This window comes from Fukomys damarensis, unplaced genomic scaffold, assembly GCF_012274545.1.
Source record: "Fukomys damarensis isolate Sample0158 unplaced genomic scaffold, DMR_v1.0_HiC HiC_scaffold_19, whole genome shotgun sequence".
NCBI classification, from domain to species: domain Eukaryota; kingdom Metazoa; phylum Chordata; class Mammalia; order Rodentia; family Bathyergidae; genus Fukomys; species Fukomys damarensis.
In genome coordinates, this window is record NW_022900931.1 from 27,499,868 (window position 1) to 27,524,949 (window position 25,082).

The 25,082-nt window shown below is 46.4% G+C and overlaps 2 protein-coding genes across 5 annotated transcripts in view; one reads left to right on the forward strand and one right to left on the reverse strand.

Annotated features, from left to right (window-relative positions):
- Positions 1 to 8,328, forward strand: part of Akap3 (A-kinase anchoring protein 3) — a 20,187-nt gene extending 11,859 nt beyond the window's left edge. For 3 of the 4 annotated variants that reach the window (XM_010611601.2, XM_010611603.2, XM_010611602.2), the window contains 2 exons: positions 2,649 to 4,928; positions 8,033 to 8,328. In XM_010611601.2, coding sequence (XP_010609903.1) covers positions 2,649 to 4,928; positions 8,033 to 8,188 — 2,436 coding nt within the window. In that variant the 3' untranslated portion in view covers positions 8,189 to 8,328. Of the gene's footprint in view, positions 1 to 2,648; positions 4,929 to 5,402; positions 5,470 to 8,032 lie in introns of all 4 variants that reach the window. The other variant, XM_010611604.2, reaches the window with a different exon arrangement.
- Positions 8,329 to 9,474: 1,146 nt separating this feature from the next.
- The window catches only part of Dyrk4 (dual specificity tyrosine phosphorylation regulated kinase 4), a 39,844-nt gene continuing 24,236 nt past the window's right edge, over positions 9,475 to 25,082 (reverse strand). The window contains exons 7-15 of the mRNA XM_033765590.1: positions 24,786 to 24,922; positions 24,365 to 24,505; positions 22,645 to 22,783; positions 20,477 to 20,558; positions 18,260 to 18,432; positions 16,202 to 16,262; positions 13,065 to 13,194; positions 10,412 to 10,593; positions 9,475 to 9,746 (exon numbers count right to left, since the gene is read on the reverse strand). Of these exons, the coding sequence (XP_033621481.1) occupies positions 9,502 to 9,746; positions 10,412 to 10,593; positions 13,065 to 13,194; positions 16,202 to 16,262; positions 18,260 to 18,432; positions 20,477 to 20,558; positions 22,645 to 22,783; positions 24,365 to 24,505; positions 24,786 to 24,922 (1,290 nt within the window). The 3' untranslated portion in view covers positions 9,475 to 9,501. The remainder of the gene's footprint in view (positions 9,747 to 10,411; positions 10,594 to 13,064; positions 13,195 to 16,201; positions 16,263 to 18,259; positions 18,433 to 20,476; positions 20,559 to 22,644; positions 22,784 to 24,364; positions 24,506 to 24,785; positions 24,923 to 25,082) is intronic.

Sequence of the window (25,082 nt, forward strand, 5' to 3'; positions counted from 1 at the left end):
AGTGAGACCCTGTCTCAAAAAAAAAAAAAAAAAAGAGAGAGAGAGAGAGAGAAAATACTTTCCCCCTAAAATGTTAGAAATTTGATTTCATTATTTTGGGAGAATTTCAAGAATATTCAAATTACAAAAGCATATAATCTGATTGGAATAGAGATCCTCTAAAAACTATAAACTAATTTATTAGTACTATGTGGAAGTAAAAAGACACTGCTGTCTACATTTAACATTTTCCTGAGGTACAGACACAGTGATACAGACGCTGATAGAGACAGTTTATAGCTTCAGGAATCAAAGGAAAAAGCGAAACTCGCCTGTCCCCATCCTTCCCTGTGGGCACTAAGTCTTAACTGCCTTGAAGTAGAGATAGAAAAATATCAGCAGATGTTGTGTATCTCACCCAGCAGAGTAGACATACAAACATTAAACCATCCGAGAGATGAATCAGGCAATAAACCAGAACCCCATTCACTGCTGCCGCCGGTGACTGCTGGCCATGAACAGGACAAAATGAAAACCAGGCACAAAACTAGTAGGGAAGAAAACTAAGACAAGGAAAATAGAGCATCTGTAAGAAAACAAACAGGTCCCTGTGCCACTCAGGAGCCAAGAAAAGAAACCTCTGGGGTGCCTCTCTTAAGACACCATTTACCTTCCTTAGGCAAGTCTGTGAGGCATCCTGCTAGAAGACTTCCAAATCTGCCAAAAGATCATTTTTAGCCTGACGTGGTGGTGCACACCTGTAATCCCAGCACTCGGAAGGCTATGGCAGGAGGATCACTATGAGCTCAAGGCTAGCCTGGGCTACACATCAAGACCTATCTCAAAAAACAAAAGTAAAAAAAGTTCATTTTCAGAGAAAGATAAGCTAATGACACTCACGTGTATGTAAAATATTGAAGATTTTATTTAATTCACTAACAAGAAACTGGTGAGCTTCAAAAACATAGATCAGAAACGTTGTGCTATATTGCAGAGGGAGGCACAGGGACCTTTCTCCACAGTGGGCAGAAATCAGTCAAACCTCACCTGATAGGTGTGTGAAAGTTATACAATAGCCTTTTTGTCAATTTGCAACAGTTTCACAGTTGGAAAAGGCTCCTAGAGAATGATAGTCAGGCAGTGTGGAAGAGTGCACTGTGGTGTGTGATTTCGGAGGCTGCCATTGCTGTTAGAGCAGCTGTACTGATGTCAGGGGCACCACAGGAGCGTTTGGAAACCAGGAACTTAACGCTGACACTGTGACGGGCAGCTTAGACCAGCTCTGGGGAAGACGGGCGCCACTTTTCTCTCTGCCTTCCAAAGTTACCACACAGCGGGGCACACAGGGACAGAGCACTGGGTTAGAAGCAGACTGGATTCAAGTACGAGACCCCCTCAGTTACTATCTGTGAGAGGCTAGCCATGGTGTTCAGTTTCTCTAAACTTCTGTTTTCTGAAACTGGAAGAATAAAGTTTACCTTACAGAGTGAATCTGCAGATTAAATGGAATAATGTGTATAAAGTACTTAATGCAGTTCTTGGTAAATGTTACAAGTATTTTACAAATAATAGCTGGTAAATTTTAGTTTAGTGGTAAACTATTTATTTTGGAGGTATACTAGTATTTAGGGAATAAAATCACTGTGATATTCTTCAAATACCTATGGTCATTTGCTCTCTCTCTCTGTCTCTCGCTCTCTCTGGTTTTTTTTAGATAGGGTCTCACCATGTAGTTCAGATTGGCCTTGAACTCATGGCAATCGTCCTGTCTCAGAGTGCTGGGGCAACAGGCATCGGCCACCACACCCAAATTCCTTTCTAAATAGACATATGATGTCCAATAATTACAAGGATCCTTCACATTTGATAAGTAAACTGGACACTTTACTATTATTACTAAAACATTATTTTATTCTATGTTCAAGTGAACATTTTCTCATGTACAGATTATAACAGGTGAACATACAAATCTGAGCACAACCTCATGGCAGTAGCATCCATCCCACAGTCTTCATTCACACGAAACCAGCGAGATGCCCACTGATATGAACTCCACTGTAAGTCAGGCTGATTGTAAATTGACTTAATTGATGTCATCTACTCCATTGGAAGCCATTTAGTACATTTATACTGGGCCTGTGTCCCCTCACAGATGATTAATTATGCACTTCTCATTTGGGGGAAAACTGACTCATAAGAGACTGCACAAAAACAGCTAAGCTCTAGGAAGAAATGCTATCAACACAAGAAGTATCTCCTGACCCAGTTCAAATGCTGGCTCTTCTCTGTGGCTGACGACCTCATAGTCTACAGAGACATGTGTTTGAGGCCGTGAGTGCAGTGCTCAAACGCGGCCCCAGGTGGGAACTCCTACCGCACTAGCAGTTGGCTGGATAGCTTCAGATGAGTAGTAACTAAGCTCTCAGATCCTCAGTCTCATCCCTGTAAAATGAAGACAATAAACTTAACATTTAGGTTTACTATGAGAATAACATTAAAAGAGATAGAAGTCTTAAAACACTTGAAACAGGGCCCAGTACCAAGAAGCAGGTAAGTCTGGGCTTCCTTTATTGCCCACGGGTGAGTTTCGGTAACAGGCTCTGCGGTTGCCCTGAATGCCCCACATCTTTACTTTGCTGTGGTCAGATGAAACCTTGTCTGTTTTTAAGGAAGCCTCCTCAGATCCCATCAGAGTGCTCAGCTGGCTGCGCAGAGACCTGGAGAAGAGCACAGCAGAGTTCCAAGATGCCAGGTTCCAACCTGGAGAAACATCGATCGGGGAGGAAATTGCCAACCCCGGAGACCCACGCAAAGGTTTCTCTGTGGACTATTACAACACCACCACCCAGGGCAGTCCAGGAAGACTGCATTTTGAGATGACTCACAAAGAGAATCCTTCCCAGGCTGGTAACGGGAGTTTAGTAGACGAAGTCTCCTTCTACGCAAACCGCCTCACAAATCTAGTCATAGCCATGGCCCGAAAAGAGATTAATGAGAAGATTGATGGCTCTGTAAGGAAGTGTGTCCACCAGTCGATGTATCTGGGAGATGAACCCATGCCGGAGAAAAGCCTGAGCACTGTAGCATCCGAGCTGGTGAAAGCGACAGTCTCTGCGTGTGTTAAGAACTCTGACCCCGAAAAGGCTCCCAGCTCTGGAGACAGGGCCTCAGGATCGCAGAGTCCCCCACATCTGAGATACAAGAGCACTTTAAAGATCAAGGAGAGCACCAAGGAAAGTGAGTGTCCAGGTGACAAGCCTGCTTCTAAGAAATCTTTCTTCTATAAGGAAGTGTTTGAATCTCGAAATGCAGGAGATGCTAAGGAGGGTGGGAGGTCCTTACCTGGGGAAAGAAAGCTGTTCCAGGGGAAGGAAAGGCCCAATGACTTCACACCTTCTCTTAGTCAAGGGATCATGACCTACACCAATAGTGTGGTGTCCGATATGATGGTCTCCATCATGAAGACCCTGAAGATCCAAGTGAAGGACACAACCATCGCCACCATCCTGCTGAAGAGAGTCCTGATCAAGCATGCAAAAGAGGTTGTCTCGGATCTCATCGACTCCTTCATGACAAACCTCCACAATGTCACGGGAACCCTCATGACGGACACAGACTTTGTCTCAGCTGTGAAAAGAAGTCTCTTCTCTCACGGAAGCCAAAAGGCCACAGATATCATGGATGCCATGCTGGGGAAACTCTACAATGTGGTGTTTGCCAAGAAAATCCCCGAGACTCTCCGGAGAGCCAAGGACAAGTCCGAGAGTTATTCCCTCGTCTCCATGAAAGGGATGGGCGACCCTAAGTACCGCAACATGAACTTTTCAATGAAATCTGAAGCTAAATGGAGAGAAAAGATGCATTCCGCATGCAAACCACAGAAGGAGAAGACATGCATCGAAACTCTGGGTGAACACATCATCAAAGAGGGGCTGACCATGTGGCACAAAAGCCAGCATAAAGACTGTACATCTCCATGTCCCGAGCATGCAACCTCTGCAGGGCCCCACGAGCAGCACAGCCCTACATCAGACACCCCCTTTGAGGACCAGGACCCTTGCAACCTCTGCCTCCATCCAGAAGACCTCAAGAACTCCATGTGTGATTCAGACTCCTGGGCCAAGGACCTGATCATTTCTGCCCTCCTCCTCATTCAGCACCACCTGGCCCAGGGAGGAAGGATGGATGCACAGAGCTTCCTTGAAGCTGCTAACACCACCAACTTCCCCCACAACAGGCCCTGCGCAGCTCCCACTGAGCCCAGCCGTAAGTATCCACATAAGGGTTGTGACCAGGAACAAGCAGGCAAGAAGGATCTCATGAGTGTTTTCTTCAACTTTATCCGGAACTTACTTAGTGAGACCATTTTCAAGAGTGACTGTACCTCTGAACACAAGGTGCGGATTAAGGAAGAAGGTGGCAACCAGTATGAAAGACCTGCGACCCCTTGTTCTCCCAAGCCGTGTGAGGACAGTGAGGCTGGTGGTCCCTTCTCTGAACTGACCAAGATGGTCGCCAGCCAGGTAGATGGCCACATGAGTGGGCAGATGGTGGAACAGCTCATGGACTCTGTGATAAAGCTGTGTGTCATCATTGCCAAGTCCTGCGACTCTTCCTTGGTAGAACTGGGAGACGACAAGTGTGGGGACCCCAGCAGGCCAGGCTCAGCCCTCCCAGACAGCTTGTACGAGTGCTTACCAGTCAAGGGCACGGGGACAGCAGAAGCTCTCCTGCAGAACGCCTACCAGAACATCCACAATGAGCTGAGAGATCTGTCAGGACAGCTGCCTGAAGGGTGCACAGCCCCCAAGGTGATAGTCAGCAACCACAACCTAACGGACACCGTCCAGAACAAGCAGCTGCAAGCCGTCCTGCAGTGGGTGGCAGCCTCTGAACTCAACGTCCCGATTTTGTATTTTGCTGGTGACGATGAGGGGATCCAGGAGAAGGTAAGGACAAAAGTCAGAGGGCTTTAGCGAGGGTTGATTTGGGATTTGCATACTGCTTGCTTTCTCAATGAGAGTATAACCCTAGGAAGGGTTAAATGGAACAGTGAGAACTTGCTCCTGGGAGAGATAATGAATAAAGTAACATTAGATCTTGCCTGATCCAAGACATCAAAAGGAAAAAGAAAGGGTAAATGATACCTTTTGTTTTCTTCATTTATTGGTGGTGGTGCACAAACAAGGAGCTTCCAGGAGACTTGGTGAAGGAATTGGATTAAGGTCTGGGCTACAGGCTGATTCTGGGTAGACCAGAAGTGCCCCAAATGAGGAGGCACTTGGGGGAAGTATCATGAGGGTAGGTTGAAAAGGGAGAACAGTGGGTTTCAGACCTGCCGCTAATCTCTGAGGTTGTTGTCCACATGGGGTTGGGGTTTGGAGGAATTCAATAAATAACATCTCTCTTGCCCATACCCTAAGCATGAATCAGTTGAGAAGTCAGACCAGAGGATAGGCGGTTGACCTGTCACTGCCATTAACGATAAAGGTAAGTGTGTCTGCCAAGCTCTTGAGCTTCCACCAGTGTCTCCCACTGAGTCTCAGGATCACATGCTCAAGGGACAGCAGATCCGGACAGTGTGCACAAGTGCTTGAGTCCCACTGCAGAGTAGAACAGAGGCACTGAGAGAGTGAGACCGCATCTACATTCCCCCAACTTTGGGTTTCCTATTGATTGCGAGAAATGGAATAATGGCTTTTGTCAGTGAATTTTTTAGAAAAATTCATCTTTGGAGCTGGAGGTGTAGCTCAGTAGAGCATTTGCTTGCATGTATGAGTCCCTGGTTTGATCCCTAGCGAAAGAAAGAGAGGCGGGGGGAGGAAGAAAGAAAGAAAAAGAAGGAAAAAAGAAAAGAAAGGAAGAAGGAAAGAGAGAAAGGATAGAAAGAAAAAGGAGGGGAGGAAGAGGAGAGATGGAAGGGGAAGGAGGGAACTCATCCCCAGAGAAATCAGAAACGTGGACGTGGAAGCTTTCTCTGTGTAATAAGTGCCATAAGTGACCTTTGTCCCTGTGTTACTGGGCTGATGTGGTGACTGAAGAGACACAGTTCAATCATGCAGAACCCTGACCAGGCTGCACGGAGCTGACACAAGATGCTGTGTGACCTTGGCTTCAGCCTTGGCAGGGCTGCAGGTCTACTCAGAGTGGTCTGGGGTGCTGTCATTGGAACTTGCATCCAAATCTTTATTTAGCAGAGCACTTAGTTGTTGTGTGGGTATTCAAGTTTGGGCTGGAGCAGGGTACCCAGTTCTGCTGGGAATTGGGCATGCTTAGCAAGAGGTGAGGGGCAGACAATTCTGCAAAGCTTCATCTCTACTTTCATCCTCTCCATGGCTCAAGTCACTGCCTAAGCTCCACCTCCTGGGAGACTGGCAGGGACACCGGTCTTGTGGGAGCAGCACCTAGTCTATGCGGGATCTAGAGTGCACAGTCCTTTAAACCTTCCCAACCCCACCCCCAAGTCTGTTGAAATACTGACTTCCTCAAAGGCAGTCCCTTGGGTCAAAAGGTTGGGGTCCACCAGGCTAGAGGACAGCGAGCTCCAAGATGAGATGTCCCCACTGCTCCTCGCCCAGGTGTGTCTCCTCACCAGGTTTTCAGTCTGTGAAACAGACAACCATGTTGGTCCTTGGCAAGCAGCAGTTCGGGATGGAGGCTGTGGTCCAGCCAAAACTTCAGACTGAGAAGCAGAGCAGCACCTTTGTGTGTATAGCATGTGAAGAGGGCGTTGATCCTACACCCATGTCTTAAATCGTGCACTATGCTTTCCATTTTAGGTTACTGTGATTAGCTTGGGCAATATATTTATCTAAAATGAGACTGACAGACTTGCATCCACATTTCTGCCCATTCTACAGATGAGATTGTTTTACTAAAGGGAAAGAGTGAAAAGGCAGGGCAGCCATACAGACTTTGACTTATGAAGAAATCTGCATTGAGCAATAGTTTTAAGAGCAATCAGATGACAGAAACTCCAAAAAACCACCTCACATAGACTTCCGGGTGAAAGACCAATGTAAGCAGACATTCTCGGGCTGATGCAGGTGGCGGAACCTGGTGACCCTGAGGCACACGGCCACTTCCTCTGCATGGCCTTTTTCTTTTTGGGTAGGCAGTGCTTGTGCGTAGTCCAATACCCAGAAATAAAGTGTGCACTGTGAGAAGGGCATTTCCTCCTTTGGATCCCCAGCCCATTGCCCTCTTGAGAGAAAAAACCTGTTCTGATCTCTCTCACCTTTGTTTTGGGCATTTAGTCTGTTCAGTAAGTTTTTATCTTAGGTTTTTAATGTATGTTTTTAGTTCTGCATTTCCAGTTTTAATTCTGAGGGGTTATGGAGACTTTATCCATTTACCCCAGGAATGTCCTCATGTCGTTCAGCTCATGATATCTGGTCCACTTGTTTGACCATTGACTCTTATAAAGAGTAGAACACACAAAATAAAAACTTGGTTCTGTGAGTTAGTTCATTGCCTTTAGGAGTTCGGATGAATGACACTGTGTGTGTTCTGTGTTCACATTACACAATCGTTTTGACTTTTTCGGGCTAAGCTTAAGATCAGAGCCCTGGTCTGCATTCTGGTTCTGAGAATCACCAGAGGTTCGTGTTGACCAGCCCGTCAGCTCCGGCCAGTACCTCCCAAGATCAGATTGCTGTGGGAGGCACCCCCTGCCTGATAGTCCAGGCCTTCGGGTCTACACAACGTGGTGGGCAGCGCCCCAATTTCCTTGGTGGTCTCAGGACAAAAGTGGAGAGCATTCATGATACTGGTGTGAGTTTAGAGCCTCAGAATTCTCAGAAAGCAACAACACTGTTGACACCCAGGGACACAGCGCCTTAGGGAGGAAGGGTTGGCAGATTTGGATCTTAATGATAAATCACATTTTGCATATCGTGGGCAGGCGATTACTAACCCATCTTTTGTGAATTAAGGGTGATGTCAGCAGCCTCCAACGGAAGTCTTCTCTCCCTCTGATTCCAGTCCCTCTGCCTCTCTTCCCATCTTTGCTGGGATCGGTGCCCTCCGCGACTGCTTTCTCTGCTCTCCACAGCTGCTCCAGCTCTCGGCGGCTGCCGTGGAAAAGGGCCGCAGCGTCGGGGAGGTTCTGCAGTCCGTGCTGCGCTACGAGAAGGAGCGACAGCTGGATGAGGCTGTGGGGAACGTCACGCGGCTGCAGCTGCTGGACTGGCTGATGGCGAACCTGTGACGAGCCCACCGCGTCCTCTCCCGTGGGCCCCTCCCAGTCCGCACAGGCCTCCCGCGGCCCTCGCACCGTCATCAGCGAGCGCTGACTGCAGATTTTCCTGTCCATGCGAGCAAGGATGTAAAATTAAAAATTACAATTAAAGGGCTCCACATGTTTGATTTCTTGGGATCCAGTGGGATATTAAGGTAAAATACCCAAAGAACAAAAAGACGTCACAGGAAAGGCGGAGAGGCGCCACAAACTGCCCTCAAAATGGAATTTTGAGGAATTTATTCCTGCCTCTTAGGACCACAGAAATCAGAATGCAGCTTTTCATATCCACTGAGAATGTGGCCGCTTGCCCTTCCCTGCAGAGCTGCGGAGCACGTCCCCACTTGTGACGGTGCAGAAACGTCCCCAGGGTGGAATGTGGCCAGGTGATACAGCCCTTGCCTGACATGCACCACCTTGGGCTCCGCCCCCAACACCACAGAACAGCAACAAAAGTTCCCAAGACCTGAGTTCCCTTGCGGGTTTTGTAACTTCCTGGCAGCTGGACCCAGGGGCATGTTACCCGACTGAAAGCCCATATCATCCCACTTTTACAACATTTGCAGTTCTTAGCTACTCTGTGTAATTTTCTATTCTTCATCCTTTTTACCTTCTATAAAGTTCTTCCTCTGACTAATTTTTCTCCTATTGTTCTGTATCTCGGAGCAGGGAGTCGGGTCTGCTCTGTCAACTCCTTACATTATTTACCTTTCCTGGGACTTTGTTTTGCTCCCAGTCTCATTCTTTCACCTTCCCTGGGTCACCTCGTCCAAATCTATGGCTTCAATTACCTGATGTCACCTTTTGTGGAATATTATACAGCACCTAAAATGGAAACTGAAACCAGGTATTAAAAAGAAGCAAGGCTAATGGATGACCTTGATGATCTTGCTCTGACTTTGAATTCCTAGATTCTGCTGTACCTGAAACCACGTCCATTTCTCCAGATTCCCCAGTAATATAAAGCAATAAATATTTCTTATTGTTTAAGTTGAAGTCAGCTTCTATCATTTTCAAACAAGAATCCTGGTTGGCAGGTGTGGGCAAAAAAATAAAAATAAAGTTCTATTGATGCCATAACACTGAGTACCTAAAATTAACCCCAGCATACACTCACACCTCCACCCCGTTCCCTACCAGAGGAAACATGCCAATTGTCCATGTGAAAAGTTTTAATCTTTGGAAACATTTATACATACAAAATGTGAAGTATTGTACAGTATAAGAGCTGTCTCTGATACAAATCATCAGTGGGAAGGAGCGGCACACACCTTCAGCAAGGCTCACACAATGGGTGGCAGAGCGCTTGTGTCTTGGGAAGAATAGTCTTTGCGTTGTTGTTCCCTGGTGGTCCCAGATGCCTCCTGTCCAGCAGCAACCTCTGGCTTCCTGTGAGCCTCTGCTATGGGAGGCAGCCGGATGGTGTCCGAGACACACGGCGGGAGAGACACCTGCTGGGCACTGGGACCTGGAGAGGGCACAATGGCACTGTATTTCATTTTGTCTGTAGTCTCTTTGGCGATCTCACCTGCAATGGAGAAAGAAGCAGAAGGAATAAGCGCTCCATACAAATTAGTGTGTGTTCTAACTTTCCACTAAGCCATAAGCCACGTTGGGGAACTGTGGTTGCAGTGATATACAAATGTATCTCATTTATACAAGCACACTCTATGTACCAGGCATTATTCTAAGAATTTGACGTTTACTAATTCACTGGATCCTTCTCGGAACCTTACAGGACAAGCATTCTTATTTTTACAAGTAAATTGCCCAGAGGCCCACACCTGGCATGGTCTGGCCAGAGTTTACTTCTAGGTGGCAATGCCAGCGGCCTGTATCATGGTGTATGGCATATTAAAGATCTGTGTGATGCTACAGTCTTTCACTGGTAATGATTATACAGGAGATTCTAGGGCACAAAGGAGTGGGCTCAGTGAATGAACAGGGAGGGCGGTGAAAGGGAATTGAGTACAGGAGAAAAGTGGAAAATCCTAATGATGGGGCAGAAAATGAGTCCAGAGAAAGCCAACTTTCCTAAAGGAGGAAAATCCCCAGAGTGAGGAATGGCGGGGGCCCATCGTGGTGCAGCCAGAAACGAGTTCTCCAAGGCTGAGTGCAGAGAAACTGACAAAATCCTCCAGAAGTGCCTGGCTCCTGGACCAGGGAACAGGACTGGCTGGCCGAGGAATGTACCTTTTGTACTTTGGATGGAATGATGGTGTCCTGGAATCTTGTTTTTGCTTGGCTCGGAGGGAAAACTGAAACTAGGTTTCCTCAAGTTCTGGGGCATGGGCCTTGGCTTGCGGTTCTGTGCTTCATGAATCCAGGCATGCTTGAGGGCCTGGTCCGGGGTCATGCGGAGCGAAGGCTCCCACCTGCACACCAACAGAGCCCAGGATGGGTCATTTCTGCTTCCCCTTTTAATATTATAATGCTTGTTTAATCCAATAAAGATATTTTGCATTTAAGCCATGTCATATTCATTGAGGATAGACTACAACATAAAATGTTAAAGTAACTGAAACAAGTATTGGAAGTAATCTTTTTTGAAAATTTGTGTAACAAGCCAGGAATATACTCAAGTCCAAATTTTGTTGGAATCCCTAGAAAGAACATAATTTAAACGAAGAACATTATTTAAAAAACAAAAACAAAGAACAGGGGGATTTAGGCGTCGGTAAGAAAATACAAATAAATTCCCAAACTATGGGATTTGGGCTACCAAATATATCACAAAAAATTATAGAATTTGAGTATACTGTATTAATTTGTGTAAGGGAATTGGAAATAATTCAGGCAAACTTGTAACACAGCAACAAAATACATCTGATAGAGCTCACAATGTAGAATCACCTGCCATCATCAAGTACTGCTGTGACAGGGCCGACACATCCAACTATTCCCAGCTCCAAAACCCTGATTTTTAACAGTTCTTCATCATTTTCATTTTCACTGAGCCAATACTGACTTGCAGAATATTTTACCAGGTCTTTATCCTACTCATTAGTGAAATAAATGAAACTCATATGTGAAATAAAATCAATAATCCTCCTTTTATGTCAGCCTCTTAACTACCTGAAAACATCGATATCACTAACTGTTGATCATGTGATATGGCTCCTACCCTCTGGCCATCTTCTAGGACAGGAAATTCAATCTGGGGCCCATCACGCTGGGAACAGCGCCCAGCTGTGGGGAGGGGGGTTGAGCATGCTAGACTCATCGAGGCTACAAACAACTCAAGATTCCTGTTCTTTTTCAAATGCACTGCTGTTAGGTCTTCCTGCTGGACTTCTGGAGTTAAGTCTACACAAGATTACACATTTACCCCATTAGGTCACTCTCTTGGCTCGTATAAATGATTTGCCACTTGCAAGGTACAGATTAAGTAACAGACCCCCTCAGCCTCTTACAAGTTTTAAGCCATCAGTCCTTGGTACTAGGAGAGACCGTGCCTGCCTTGGGGTTGAGCTATGTCCTGGGTGGTTGGGTTTCCAGACATCCCATCTGGGTGGCCAGTTTCCATCATGGGAAAAACACATTCATTCTGTAGCCTTGGCACAAGGCTGAGTTTAAAAACAGATCTTTCCCTACCTCGATTATTCAGAAAAGAAGCAGAATGGCCTCCTGTGGGAACGCTTTCTGCAATATCTGATGCTTTGCCCTCTGAGTTAGTGCCCGAATTTCAGAACACATGAATGACAAAGGAGTATTTTGCTGACTTACTCTGTCTCACTGGAAGAATGAAAGAACACAAAGATGTGGTCTTCTAAAAATGCTGAACACTTACAGGATCCTACAGGCACCCTACAAACAGCCCATTTTACAGAAGAGGAACTGAGGCCCAGAGAGAAATGGTGGTATTTTAAATACCACACAGCTAACTTGCTTGTACTCAGTGGAGACAGACTTGCAAAACCTCTTTAACAATAAAATAGTGAAACAATTGTCAACACTTTCCAAACACCTAAACCGGACATTGCCGGGGCTTTGTGCACTGATTTCTTTCCAGTATAACTTGACTAAAGTACAGTATCGAATTTCTGGTACACCAGATTCAAAATTGCATGTAGACTCCAAAATGCTGCGCATAATAAATGGTTTAAAGTTTATAGTTCTGTAGTTCCCTAATGCAAGATGATTTGAACACAAAATCCTGGGGGATAGGAAGGAGCTCTGAGTCAGTGTGCATCAGATGTGCATACCCATAGGCCCTCTGAAGGCAGTCACTTCCATTTACAAAGCAAAGACACTAGGACTTGCCTGCACCCTTGCTGCCAGGCAGCTGGAGGCCAAGAAAGCAACACACTCTGCCCACACACTGTGTCACCCAAGACAAACCAACCACTCAGAGTCCAGCAGGTCACCTACCCTCCAAAGCTCTCCCTTCAGCATTACAGACAGCCCTTGTGTAATGGCCAAGCTCTGCCCCAGACTAGGCTGACAAATGCCTCGGTTGCTAAATGAGGAATTGGAAGAAGTATGACAGAACAAAGGAAACTCCAGCTGGCTGACGTCGCTTTTGTTTGCATAACTCTTACATGTAGCACTGTAATGTACGACAGACCTAAAACTACTGTATCATACAGTATAATCAGGAAAAATGACAGTGCTGTACAAATAAGGTAAATTCTGCAAATAAAAGACAGCAAAGCTCTATGAACAAGCTGTACAGAACTGTACAAAAGAAAAAGACAGGTTGTAAGTCCAAACAGGCATTAAATGAGGAATATCTGTATTGTTATTTTTATAATCCTTTCCCAGTCTTACAATTACACTAGCAAATGTGCATGAAAATCTACTACTTAACCGGAAACCCAGAGGCAATAATACCCAGCAAACTCACACCAAACACCTTCTGAGGAAGTCCAGGAAGCTGGAGTCACACGTTTTCAGCACCATTGTGAGATCCTTGGAATCCGGGTATCTTTTTTTCCCCCTGTTGTCGGTTATATTTTTAGGAAAACCTTTGGAATCTTAGAAATACAACATTCTGATTTAGTTCCAGGTGTAAATATTCACTGGGCATAGCACAGCTGTCCACTCAACCATGCTGCTGCAAGAAGTGATCGTTGCTGCTCTATTGCGCTCTGCTGTATCTGCCCACCCCTCCCACCCATACCGCAGGCTCAGTCAGCTAGGAAGAGCCCCATGCAGATCACCCAGGGAGTGAGCGCTACTAATACTGAACACTTCCCTACTATTCCACACGCTCCCCACGTCACTTTAAATGGTTTAATATTAACCAACATAAGCTTATAATGATACAGATGGTGATGATGATTAAAAAACAAACCTAAATATACAAAATGGTTCTGCACAACCCTTCCTGGGTTACCTATGCTTTTGTTCCTTTCCCACTAGCCCAATAAAGTGAATATTGGGACATCCAGAGGGTATTTTATGATGATATTTCTAGGGAATACTTTCAGAGCTCATGCACAAACCATCCAAGCAAACCTCATTTCCTCTTTAGCATCACATCAAATCTTGCCTGTCCAAATGGCTTTCTTCAGCTAGTTCTGCTAATTAAATTCTTTGCCCAATGTGAAATTTGTCACCCCTGAAAAGGAAGCCCTGAAAATAGCTCCAAAGGTTTCCCAAGGGTGTTTTGTGAGATGCTTTCAGATTAAGGCCATTCATTTTCACATTTAGATTCTTGTCTGCATGCTCAGAAAAGCTGACTGCTTAAGCTGACACCTTGTGAGTCTGCACATAAATGGGGAGTGTGTGTACACATGCATGCAGTTTATGCATTGAACTGAATTCTCACCGAACTCGAAGTTCACAAAATTCACCTTCTAGAAGGCTCAGAGTGAAGTTTTGCTATTGCTTGTGTAGCCATTAAATGGAACTTGCAGGACATCTGCGCTTACTGAATTCCTGTGAGATGTCCACGACGGTGAGCATGAGCCTGTGTGTGTGCATGTGCACACGGGTGTCTGCATCTGTATGCAGACAAAAATGGGGCCAGAGGAGTTGTGCGAGGCCCGTAAACCCATACCCATCCCATTTCTCCTAGGATCATGGACCAGTGTTCCCACTTTGTCAGAATCAAGCTCACAGCCCTATAAATAACTCCAGAATTGGTCTTTACATGATTGTTTTTCTCATGAAAGTTTTTCTCTCCCCTCTGGCCCTCCCCATATCTCCTTCCCATCATTTCCTGCCTCTCAGAGCACCGAAGTGCTGTCTCTCACCATCCTGGAGGCAGCTTTGCTGTGCTGCTTAGGACTATTAACCAGTAGTGGCTGGGGTTGGGAAGCTGTTGGTCAAAAGCCAGGAAAAGCAGATTTAAGACCCAAAGTGGTGCGTGTTTTCCACACTCACTTTGTCATAAGAATCACAAGGAGCTATTATTAAGAACATGAAATCCTGTTTTTCTCTTTAAACCAATGATATCATGGGAAGTGGCACTTCTGCCAAGTGCCCAAATGATTGTTATAATCAGGTGAAGTTTGGGAAACAATGGAGGTGATGTGGCTCCCTGCAAAGTCCCTTCTTAGGCAGGAATAGTTGGATGTGGTATAAAAACCACTTCACTACCCTGAAGTTTAGAACCAATGGTAGAAATTGGGCATGCTGTGAAGCAGGCATTTGTATGTCTTTGGTATGTTCCCACCAAATGCACTCTATTCCTGTCCTTGTCCCACTTTCAGTGCTCTCATGAGATCAGTGTTAAATAGTTAGAAGTCTTTTTTACCAAGAGGGAAGAAGCAATATCCACATTTTACTTCCTCTAAATCCTTCAAAACCCCAAACACTCAATTACATAAGTGTTGGCGATCAAAAGGCCAGTTCCATTGCTCCATGTGTGTTACACCAGGGATCAGCCAGAGTCTCTGCCTGCACCTGACTGCTCTGAAGAAAGGTGTGCATGTGGACACAGTTCTAAGAGAGCCAGGACACTGCCCTGGGCAGTGCCAAGGCCGTACAATTCTGGTAGGGCTCAAGCTTCTAGCTGTTTACTGGATGAAAGAGAAGATGACAGAGGAACCCCATTTGGCTGAACTAGTGCATACTGAGCCGCACAAGTGAAAGCCTTTGCCCTGGGGGCTCCCTCATGTGAATATTTTAACTCTCCCCACTGATAAGGCCAGTTGTGAGAAGCTAAGCAATTGGCCTGCCCATTCTAAGGCCATTCTCCTTTGAAAATGAGAGTGGGAGGGCTAGGAAGATTGGAACTGAGACCTCAGGGGCTGATCAGAAATGTCATTCCTAATGGCAGGCAGTCCCATCTATGGGTTCCCTTTGTATCTGGCTTTGCATACTCTTGAATAAACCTCAGGCCACTAAGGATTTTTCTGCTTGGGAAACACTTAAGTTTCTTGTGGTTCTTTGAAGGATTTTGGGTCTGGGACTTATATGTACTGTGCATAGGGTCCCTGGAAGTCCTACCCCATGATGTACCTTGCTGTTCCAACTGTGCACCTTGTATAGATACCTCACATAGAAGACAGAGGACTGCAGAATCCAGAGTTGGGGAATTGTGATGAGAGAGGCACTGTGGAGCTGTGGGTGTGATGGAACCCCAGGAATCAGACAGATGACCCACTCATAACTGACCAGCAGCAACACATCTATGACAGAGCTATTTGGCTAATCTTTCATCACCCATTTTATACCACAGAGGCAATGAGCCCAGGACAGCAAGAGGCTGGAGATGAGGAGATAGTCAGCAATAAAGAATAATGTTCCATTAATGCTAGAATACAACTATGGTGCATGTTGAGAAAAGGAGGCAGCAAGATACAGTTCTAAGCCCATCCTCACTGTGAACCTCCTCCACCTCAGTGTCATCACTAACTGGTACCATTTCTCCCTGGCATTCAAGCTGCTCATTGCAGCTTTCTCTTTGGTAGGAGGCTGGGGGAAAAGTAAAATCAGGGTTTAGGGTATGGGAGGCATATGGGAGGCGCTTTCAAGGCCCACGACTCCTCATCAAACACATTGGGACAAAGGAAGTTAGACCCAAAGACTTACCAAAGAATGTCTGTCTCTGGGAAGCTGTCTGGATAAAGCGAGCTGGAGGCAGGCCCAACACCTTCAACAAGTACATTGAGGTTAGTTCACTCTTTGCGGAGTCAGAAAGTCAAAGGCTGTTAAGAGCTAGGCAGGATTTTGGTTAAACTCTGCCTTTTACAGTAAAGAGCCCAGGGATATCAAGTAGTGACATCCAGGCAGTGGAAAGCAGACCCAAAGGCTGTGTCTTTCAACCCCTGATCCGAGGCTGTTTCGGAGCCCTAAGACTGAAAGGTGTCATGTTATGTTACGGGCATCAGCACCACGGACAGAGGCCGGGCTCTCTGTCAGAGCACCGGATCACGCTGGATTGAGAACAGCACGTCGCAACGAAGAGCACTAAGGATGGAGGGTGGTAAGGAGACAAAAGTCACCAATGGGCATCAGACCCTTAAAAGACACATTTATTCTTGGAAAGAAAAGTGTAGACCCACCTGATCACTTTTCTAATTGCATTCTGTAGGGGTTCACAGAGATTGAGAAATTACCACTGTCACCTTCAGCCCTTGTGCAAAGCCACAATCCATACCTGACCCCGGGCCCCTGCTCCTCTGCCCGACTTGAAGTCAAGAGGAGGCCACGTCAGGCTTCAGACAGCAGGAAGCCATCCTTCTGGGCTTCAGAGACACCTCAGAAAATCACCCAGTGCCGTGCAGGAAGACAGGACAGAAACTCTAGAGCAGGTTACCAGCTGGGGGCAGCATTTCCCTCACCATAGCTACCACTCCCAGCCATCTTTGTCTAAATGATTTTAACACTCTGTCAGAGTCTGAGTGAACTGTGTATCTATAGTTAGCAGTTCTTATAGTACTCTACCTTTATCTTTGAGACAGTCTAGAAAATAAAAATTTAATATATACACATAAATAGATTGCACAGATAAGGGTCTTTTTTCATAATCAAAATATCTTTGTTTACTAAGAAAACCCTAAAATGTGACATTTCCAACTTTGGGGAAGATTTTTCCTCATTTTGTCTAATTTAGCTCCATAACAAGACTTTTAATTAAAAGAGTAACAGTTAATAACCACATGGTATCTGGGCAAAGCCTTTTCATAGGACGGTCTTCACAGTATAAAGTCAATGAGTTAACACTGGATTTTTTATGTCAGATAATTTCCTATTATTTGCTTTCAACAACACTGTGATCAAGTTGTCAGACGGTAGGAATACTTTCTGGTGTCCTCTCACCATTTGATTGTTAGGACATGAAAGGAGTCACAGAACAAGGCAACAAGGACCAGGCCTCCTCCACCTCCCGGATTCACACCTGTGTAGGTCAGTGTGTTGGAAAGGCACTGATCCTGAGCTTGTTCACCTACAGGAGCAAAAGTCAGCTGAGAAAGACAAAACCCCACTCTTCATTTTAAAGAGATATGTGCTCAATGAAATTTCACATTTTATGACAAATAATTACCCATAGTTGTACACTACCTACCTCTATTTTAATGATCTCAAAAAAAAATCCATACCCATGAAGCTTATAGCAATAGGAAAAATTTAAAGTTATAGTAACTAACAAAAGATTGCAAAATAAAACTATATTAAGTCAGAAAGCAATTCTGTGGAGGAAGTGGAATAGAAAAAAGTTCATTTAAAGAGAAAAAAGAGCAAAGTACAAGGTACAAATTAATCACATAGTTCTTGGATAGATTTTAGGGGGTGTCAATTCTCTGGGAAAAATAGGATTGGTATAAAAAGTTGTGTGGGTTTTTTTGTTTTTGTTTTGTTTTGTTTTGGTACTGGGGATCAAACTCGGGTCCTTGTGCTTGCGAGACAGGTGCGGAACCACTGAGCTAAATCCCCGGCCCACAAGTTCGTTTTAAATTTTATTAATAAGGGAAAATGCCATCCTTTGGAGCTACTTAAATTTATGATAAAACGGTAGTTCTCAATTCAACAATGTATGAATGGTATATCATTTTGGAAATACTTTTAGGGAACACAGAACCCAGGGGGAAAGCGGTGTGCAGAGTCAGCTCCTTTTTCCGGAGCCCTGGCCAGCGGCAGGCCCCTCACCTCCATGATGCAGGCCAGCTGTTCCACCTCGTTCTCCCCGGCAAACAGCGGGCAGCCCGTGTACAGCTCGGCCATGATGCAGCCCAGGCTCCACATGTCAATGGCCATGTTGTAGGGGTGGCCCAGGATCACCTCGGGGGAGCGGTAGAACCGGCTCTGGATGTAGGTGTACGCTGTGGGGGCATAAGGCGAGAGCTGATGCGGGAGAGTTCCCTGCAGAGCACTGTGGAGAGGGCCCCGCAGCCCGGCTGCGGCTGAACAGGGCTCACGATTTACCCCTCTGCCTCCGCCTTCTCAGCCTCCATCTTGGCAGAGAGCCAAATGCTGTCAGGCAGCACTGAGCCCCGCCATTGCGCAGGATCCTCCAGCCCTCACAGCAGCCTGAGCACAGTGCAGACAAGGGACCCCGCTCTGCTCCCAAGGAGCCTCCAGCACGCACTGTTAGTGGGAGATCGACCTAAATCAACCAAATTTAAAAATAAACAAATATGAAACTAATATAAACTCAGTTTTCACAACTGTCCGGTTAGCTTTGGGTAAACAGCTTCTGAAAGTACCATAATTTAGCACATGAGGAGGCATGGCGGATTTGGCTAGAAGACATGCAAAATATGTCATTAAATTAAATGTGTATTCCATACACGGTGATAACATGAGGCACAGAAACAAACCCTCCACAAAATCTCAGCATGACAAAATATAAAAGGCAAAATAGGGAGCCTAGATTTTATGGAGGAGGAGCCAGAAGCCTGAGAAATGCGACGCTTTTGCTATTTCCACATAGCTTTAGTTCCTGGTTACCCGGGGAGGGGGGTCCTGTCATCATTTCTCCGTTGTTTTAATTGCTTACTATAAGGATGTAATTATTCTGTAACTCAGAACAAAGTAAAGACTTGCAGTGAAGACTTTTATACATACTGCTTGTCCCAAAAGTACCAAAGAGGTACTGTGCAAAGTAAAGAGTATTTTAAAACAGAAATGTATGGGCACCCACATAGCATTTAACATGTGGCAGGCATTATTTATTGACAGGGATACTTTCAATCCTTACAATAACCCTGTGGAAAAGGTACTGTTATTGTCTATATTTTAAAGGTGAGGAAACAAAGATATGAAGATTTGAATATTTACATGTTTTAAAATTCTTTACAGTGAAAGACACAGCACCGTTCATCACCTTCAAAATACTCCCCCTTGCTTCAAACAAACGTATCCCACTGTTCTTTGGGAGTTGTCTTTCGTGGCTTTAGTTGCACTGTCCTGGCTGCCTCAATGTCCTGAATGCATTCAAAACATTTACCTTTCACGGTCATTTTGGCTTTGGGGAAGAGCCAGGAGTCACACAGTGCCAGACCCAGTGAGTAAGGGGATGAGGACACACCATAGTATTTTTATTTTATGGAAATTTCCATAAATATTTGATCAATTAGGAATGATCAAAAAATAATGTTCACATTTTTAAAACCATCAATCCTCCTTAAAGTACAGATACCTTGGTTGGAATTCGTTCCGCATTCATGTTCAAATGCTGCAAAGTTTGACAGCTGAACATACTTTTCCCATAAGAAATAATGGAAAACCAAATAATTGGCTCCAGTGTCCAAAAATTACATTTATAAATTTACTTTTCCAGGGCTTTAACAAATTTCACACTGATTTCTTTCTTTAACTCTATTGTGGTTCTCCCAGCTTTTCTCTTAGCTGTACTGCTGGTATCACTAACTTTCTTTGCAGCCATGCTTCTGACACGCTATGCAAATACACTGTAAAAAGCACAGTGAAGACTTGGAAGGTCTGGACACAAGCACTGCGTGCTGTCTGCTGGGAGCTGAGCTTAGGCCACGGCGTCCCCCTCTCGTGTCCACAGCAGGACACGACCTGTTACTCCTCGCCCATACAGGTTCTCTCCGGTTGGATTTTCAGTTTAACTGTTGAGCAAAGGTACAAACACTGAGCAGATTTTTTCTGAGCTTTGCTGTTCGAATACTGGAATGTTCAAGTGGTTTCATAGCCACAGAACATGAGAAGAGTAAACAGCCTTTATAATATGTAAACCCAACTTGCTTGTTTCACAGATGAAGGAACTCGGGCTCAGAATGGTGAAGCATGTTGTTAGAAAACATGCTGGGAATGGTGATGGTGGGGCCCGGGCTGGACCTCTGGTGGCCTTGTGTGCCAAGGAGAGAACTCGGACAGAGGGGCCGGTATGGGGCCTACCTTTCTGGTGTTCATAACAGCTTGATCCAAAGTCAATAACTTTGACAGAGACAGGGCCCTTTTGGTATAGCACTATGTTTTCCTAGAAAGAGAAGACATATGTCACATTTATTAAAATTAATTTTGCCCAGGCTCTCTGCTTCCTCACCCCCTCATTCACTGTAGGGCTATGTGACGTCTGCTCTTCCTCGAAGTCAGAAGTAAACATTTTGTGTGGATTCAGGACACTGAGGCAGCCAGGACTGTACCAGTGGTGGGCACCAGCATCTGCTGCTTTGCAGTGCTTCTTTTACATACATCTTGTCTCTTTGCCACAGCTTGTGTAACTCATGCAGACTGTGGGCTTCTTTGTGTCTTCTTTGACACCTGCTGCTATGCCTTGCTTGCTTAAGGCTTTAAAAAAAAGCCGCTGGCTGAGTTTGTCTGAAGGCCCTGCTGACTTATGGCAGTGACAGTGTGAGAGTAGAGAACCAAATCGAGAAGCAGAAGGCAATGACTTGGTTAGAGGTATGATTCTAATTTGATTTTGGGGAGCCCCCCACACTGGCTGTTTCAGTAGCATCACAGGTGAGAAGGCAGAGCTCCTAGGCTCTTCTCTCAGTATCATGTGCACTGGCTGAGATCAGAGAATTAATCCTGATTGTTCTAGAACTTCAGGCCATATGAGTTGATCACCAATGCTCACCAAGTCCCTAACACTACATGTGGGACACAGCAGATCTGGTCGGAAGCCTCAAGACCACACACTGGGAAAGTGCAAATGTCACCCAGGTGCCTTGGCTAAAGAACATTAAGGCAGGAGGCTGCTCAGTAGGAATCTAGCACCTTTCCCCAACAGCAAGGCTCCTCCAGCAGATGGGGTCCCTCTGTTAGGGTAGCAGGGCACCTGGGGGTGTGCTGAAGGGGAAGGGGGGCCCAGCCCTAACCTCTGACTCTCTTGCCTCTCATTTGCCACAAGGGAGCAGCATTTCCCCACTACAATGCACAGCCTGATCACAGGAGCAAAACCAAAAGGCCAGAGACCTTTCCTCCTAAACCGCTTGCCTCTGGGATTTTGTCACAGGGGCAGGAAGCTGATGAACACTCTCCCATCCTCCACCCTATTGGCAGAAAGAGCTCTACAGAAGGAGGGGACGCCATGGCCAGGCCAAGCTTGTCCCTACCATGAAGTCCCCAAGAAGAGCTCCCTGATGCTGGAATCCGTGCTTCTGGTGGGATGTGTCACGGGGACACACGTACTTGGTCTACTCGATGTATTTCTCAGCCCTGAAGCCCACACTCATGGCTGTGATAATCCTCCAGAGCTGCAGACCCAAGGCTGGGCATGCAGGCATGTGGGTGTGGAGGACACATGGATGCAGCCTACCTGCCCCATGAGGGTCCAGACGGCCGCGAGAGAAATCAGTGCAAGTATCTTGCCAATCTTTAACTACAAAAGCATCCCAAATTTTACTCTGTGAGCTACAATTTTCACAAAAACACATTTTTTAAAGAATAAGTTTTGGGAGTGGAGAGATGGATGCAAGGGAAAGTTAAGGATGGTGACAGAGCCGTGAGTGTTGGGTTGTTTTGGAGCCAGCTCTTTTACCATGCCACCAGCTACCTTTTTGTGTGACTTCCTCACATGTGCCACGGTAGGCTGGGGACCAGTGGGGAAAAGATAGGACTCCCAACCTTGGGGGACTTGTAGCTCAGCGGAGAACACAGGAAAAGAAGCAAGTCCTGTACACAACAGGAAGTGCAGCAAATAGGGCCGTGTAGGAAGATGCTAGCAGGACCCGAGAGAAGGCCACACCCCCAGAGTACAGGAAGTAGAGTGGAAAGTCTGCAGTGGGAATCCATAGCAACATCTGCCCCCGGGCCTGCAGAGCAGACAGGGGAGAGCTCCAAGCCCTGGGAGAGCTCTTCAGGCTACAAATCAAAACAGGCTGCCAGCAGCATCTCCCGCTGCGCACTTGCCCACGGCTGTGCCTCCTACAGGAAGCCCAGCCTGGCCTTTTCCCAGCTGCTTCAGTTATGCCGCATCTCTTCTGCCTCCCTTAGACCTCCCCACACTCTCACAACCTGAGAACAGGACTGCTCAGCTCCCACCCTGGCCACACTGGCTGTCCTGGGCCCTGAGGGCCTGGAAAGCATCTGCCTCCTAGGCAGGACAGAGGGGTACTCACAGGCTTGAGATCACAGTGAATGATCTTCTCTACGTAAAGCATCTGCAGGCACTTCAAAACACAGAGGGTGAAGCGACGGACTAGCGACAGACTGAAACCTTGAAAGCTGTTATTCTTCATCAACTGGTACAAATTGATTCTGGGAAGAACAGAGAAGAAGTGACGCACGTTGGTGTAAAGATATGCTCAGCATGACCTGCACACAATCCCACGCCATCTGTGGGTAAGCCTCAGACCCGGAGGCCATGCTCTGTGTATTATGAACTTGGCCCTCTCACTGACTCATGGTAGCCCAGGATAAAGTCCAACCGTGACAGCCTTTCAGGCAATCCCTGGACCAACCTTCTGCACTAGTCCTATTTCTTCAGGACTATTGGGAGGGGCCAGGAAGCCTCCTAGTCACTTAATCAAGCAGCCACTCCAGGGAAGACCTAGTAAGGCTAAAGACTTCTGGCCCTGGTAAGTAAGAGAACCAGAAAGTTGGCAGGTGGGAGCCAAGGCAAGGTAGGGAGCCCCTACTCTATCAGAGGGGTATGCAGTCACTCAGTCCCCTCTATCTGTGACCTTGCAGGAATGAAGGCCAGTTCTTGCCACACAGTCCTTAATTCTCTACGGTGGCAGAAGCCTATAATATTACACAAAACAGAAGCTTGCTCTGTTATATGAAGCCTGCGGCCTTATGGATGTTGGAAACTAAAACCTTTGTGAAACCGCGAGCAGGGAGAGGAGGGCAGCAGCCTCTGGCTGTGACTCCTAACCACCCTCTCCAAGATGACCAAATTCTAGCATGTTTAGGAAGCCGTTCACTGTTGAGAGCTGGGATGGAGACTGAGACCCGGCCTTGGCTCCATCCTCACCTGTGACCCTGGGCAACTCTCCAACTCTGTGAGCTTAGGATTCTCCCTCCACACACCACCTCACCGAGCGTTTTTAAGTACACTGATGTCCTAGCTGGGCACAGTCATTAATGGCCCAAAAAGGCAGCCGGGATGTTTGTTTTGCAGACTAGAAAATGATTCACCTCTGCATCCTGGACGGAGGCCACATTTTGTGATCTCCAGAGATGGTGAGGAGCACGCCCGCCCTCCTCCCGTCCCAGTCCTGCTTCACCCTCACTGATGGTGCTGTCAGCTCAGAGCATCCAGACACCCTGATTGTTTTCCTCTGATAAGGTAAATGCACCCTGGCTTCTGATTTTATTTAAGATGTACCGGACCATCTCAGACAGAAAGTAATCAAGTGTGTCCGTCCTTCCACATTAGCATGACTTTTCCATTCCAATCTTCAGCAAGGCAACACCAGTCTATTTGTTAGGATTTGGCCCTTTAATAAAAATGTCTGTTTTTGTCTTTCTTTACTCAAAATTAAAGTTCCTTTCCCACTGTCCTTTGGGCAGCAGCCTCTGTACCTGTGTATAGGGAACATGGCTCAAAGCGAAGCCCACTACCACATCTCAGTTTAGCTGCAGGAACTCAGCGCCAGGCAGGCACAGCTGAGTGAACTGGTGGGCAATGGGCTTTCTGAGGGGTGGGGTGAGGAGGCAGCTTCCAGTCCCAGCCTTCCTGCTCCTGGAGCTTCCCAATAACTGGGTGGCTGCTCCACCCGCTCTCATCATTAAATATTGTCATCCCCAAAAAGGTAAAGTTCGACCTCAAAGTTTCTCTTCTGTCATTTAAGCAACTTTTCAAGCACAGCGAATGAAAACGTAAAAGCAGCTGACCCCAGGAGCTCGAAGGTGATGCAGAGATGATTGCGGAAGTGGAAAAAGTCCTTCATGTGTACCACATTGTAGGAGTTGTCTTTGTCCTTCCTTCTGAGGGCTTCCAGGATCTTCAACTCCACCAGGGCCTGGTGGTGAAATCTGCAAAGACGGGGCATGGTGGGGGCCGGGAGGACACACTGTTCTGTGGCAGTTGGCAGTTTCCTCACTCAGTCCAATCCCACTCCCTCTACAAGACTGTCTAGGGTGGCAGAAAGCACTAAAACTTCACGACCTTGCTTCCTCTTTGCCCTTTCATGGAGTAAAACAGGCAGAGAGAGTAAGAGGAAACAAAGAGGAAGAGTCGGAGAGGGTTGGCATCCTGAAGTGGTTAGAGCAAGGCCCTCCCTCCACCATGGCCTTGTCTCCTCTCGAGCCAAACCTTTTTTTGTTCCTGATGATTTTCAGGGCCACCAACTCATTGTTTTTGTGATCCAAGCATTTGGCCACCTGTCCAAAGGACCCTTTCCCAATCATCTCCAGAACTTCATAGCGGTAGGCAATGTGGTCATGCAGGACCTGCAGAAGCCAGGCTGGTGGTGAGAAGAAGAGTCTGAGGCTCTTGGGACCCCGGGATCCCCAGCCTCAGATCCTGACTCATTCCTGAGGAGACTTTCCTGAACTCAGACCCCATCTCACTGGTACTGGTTAGGCCACCAGGTGGCGCCAGGGAGCCAGG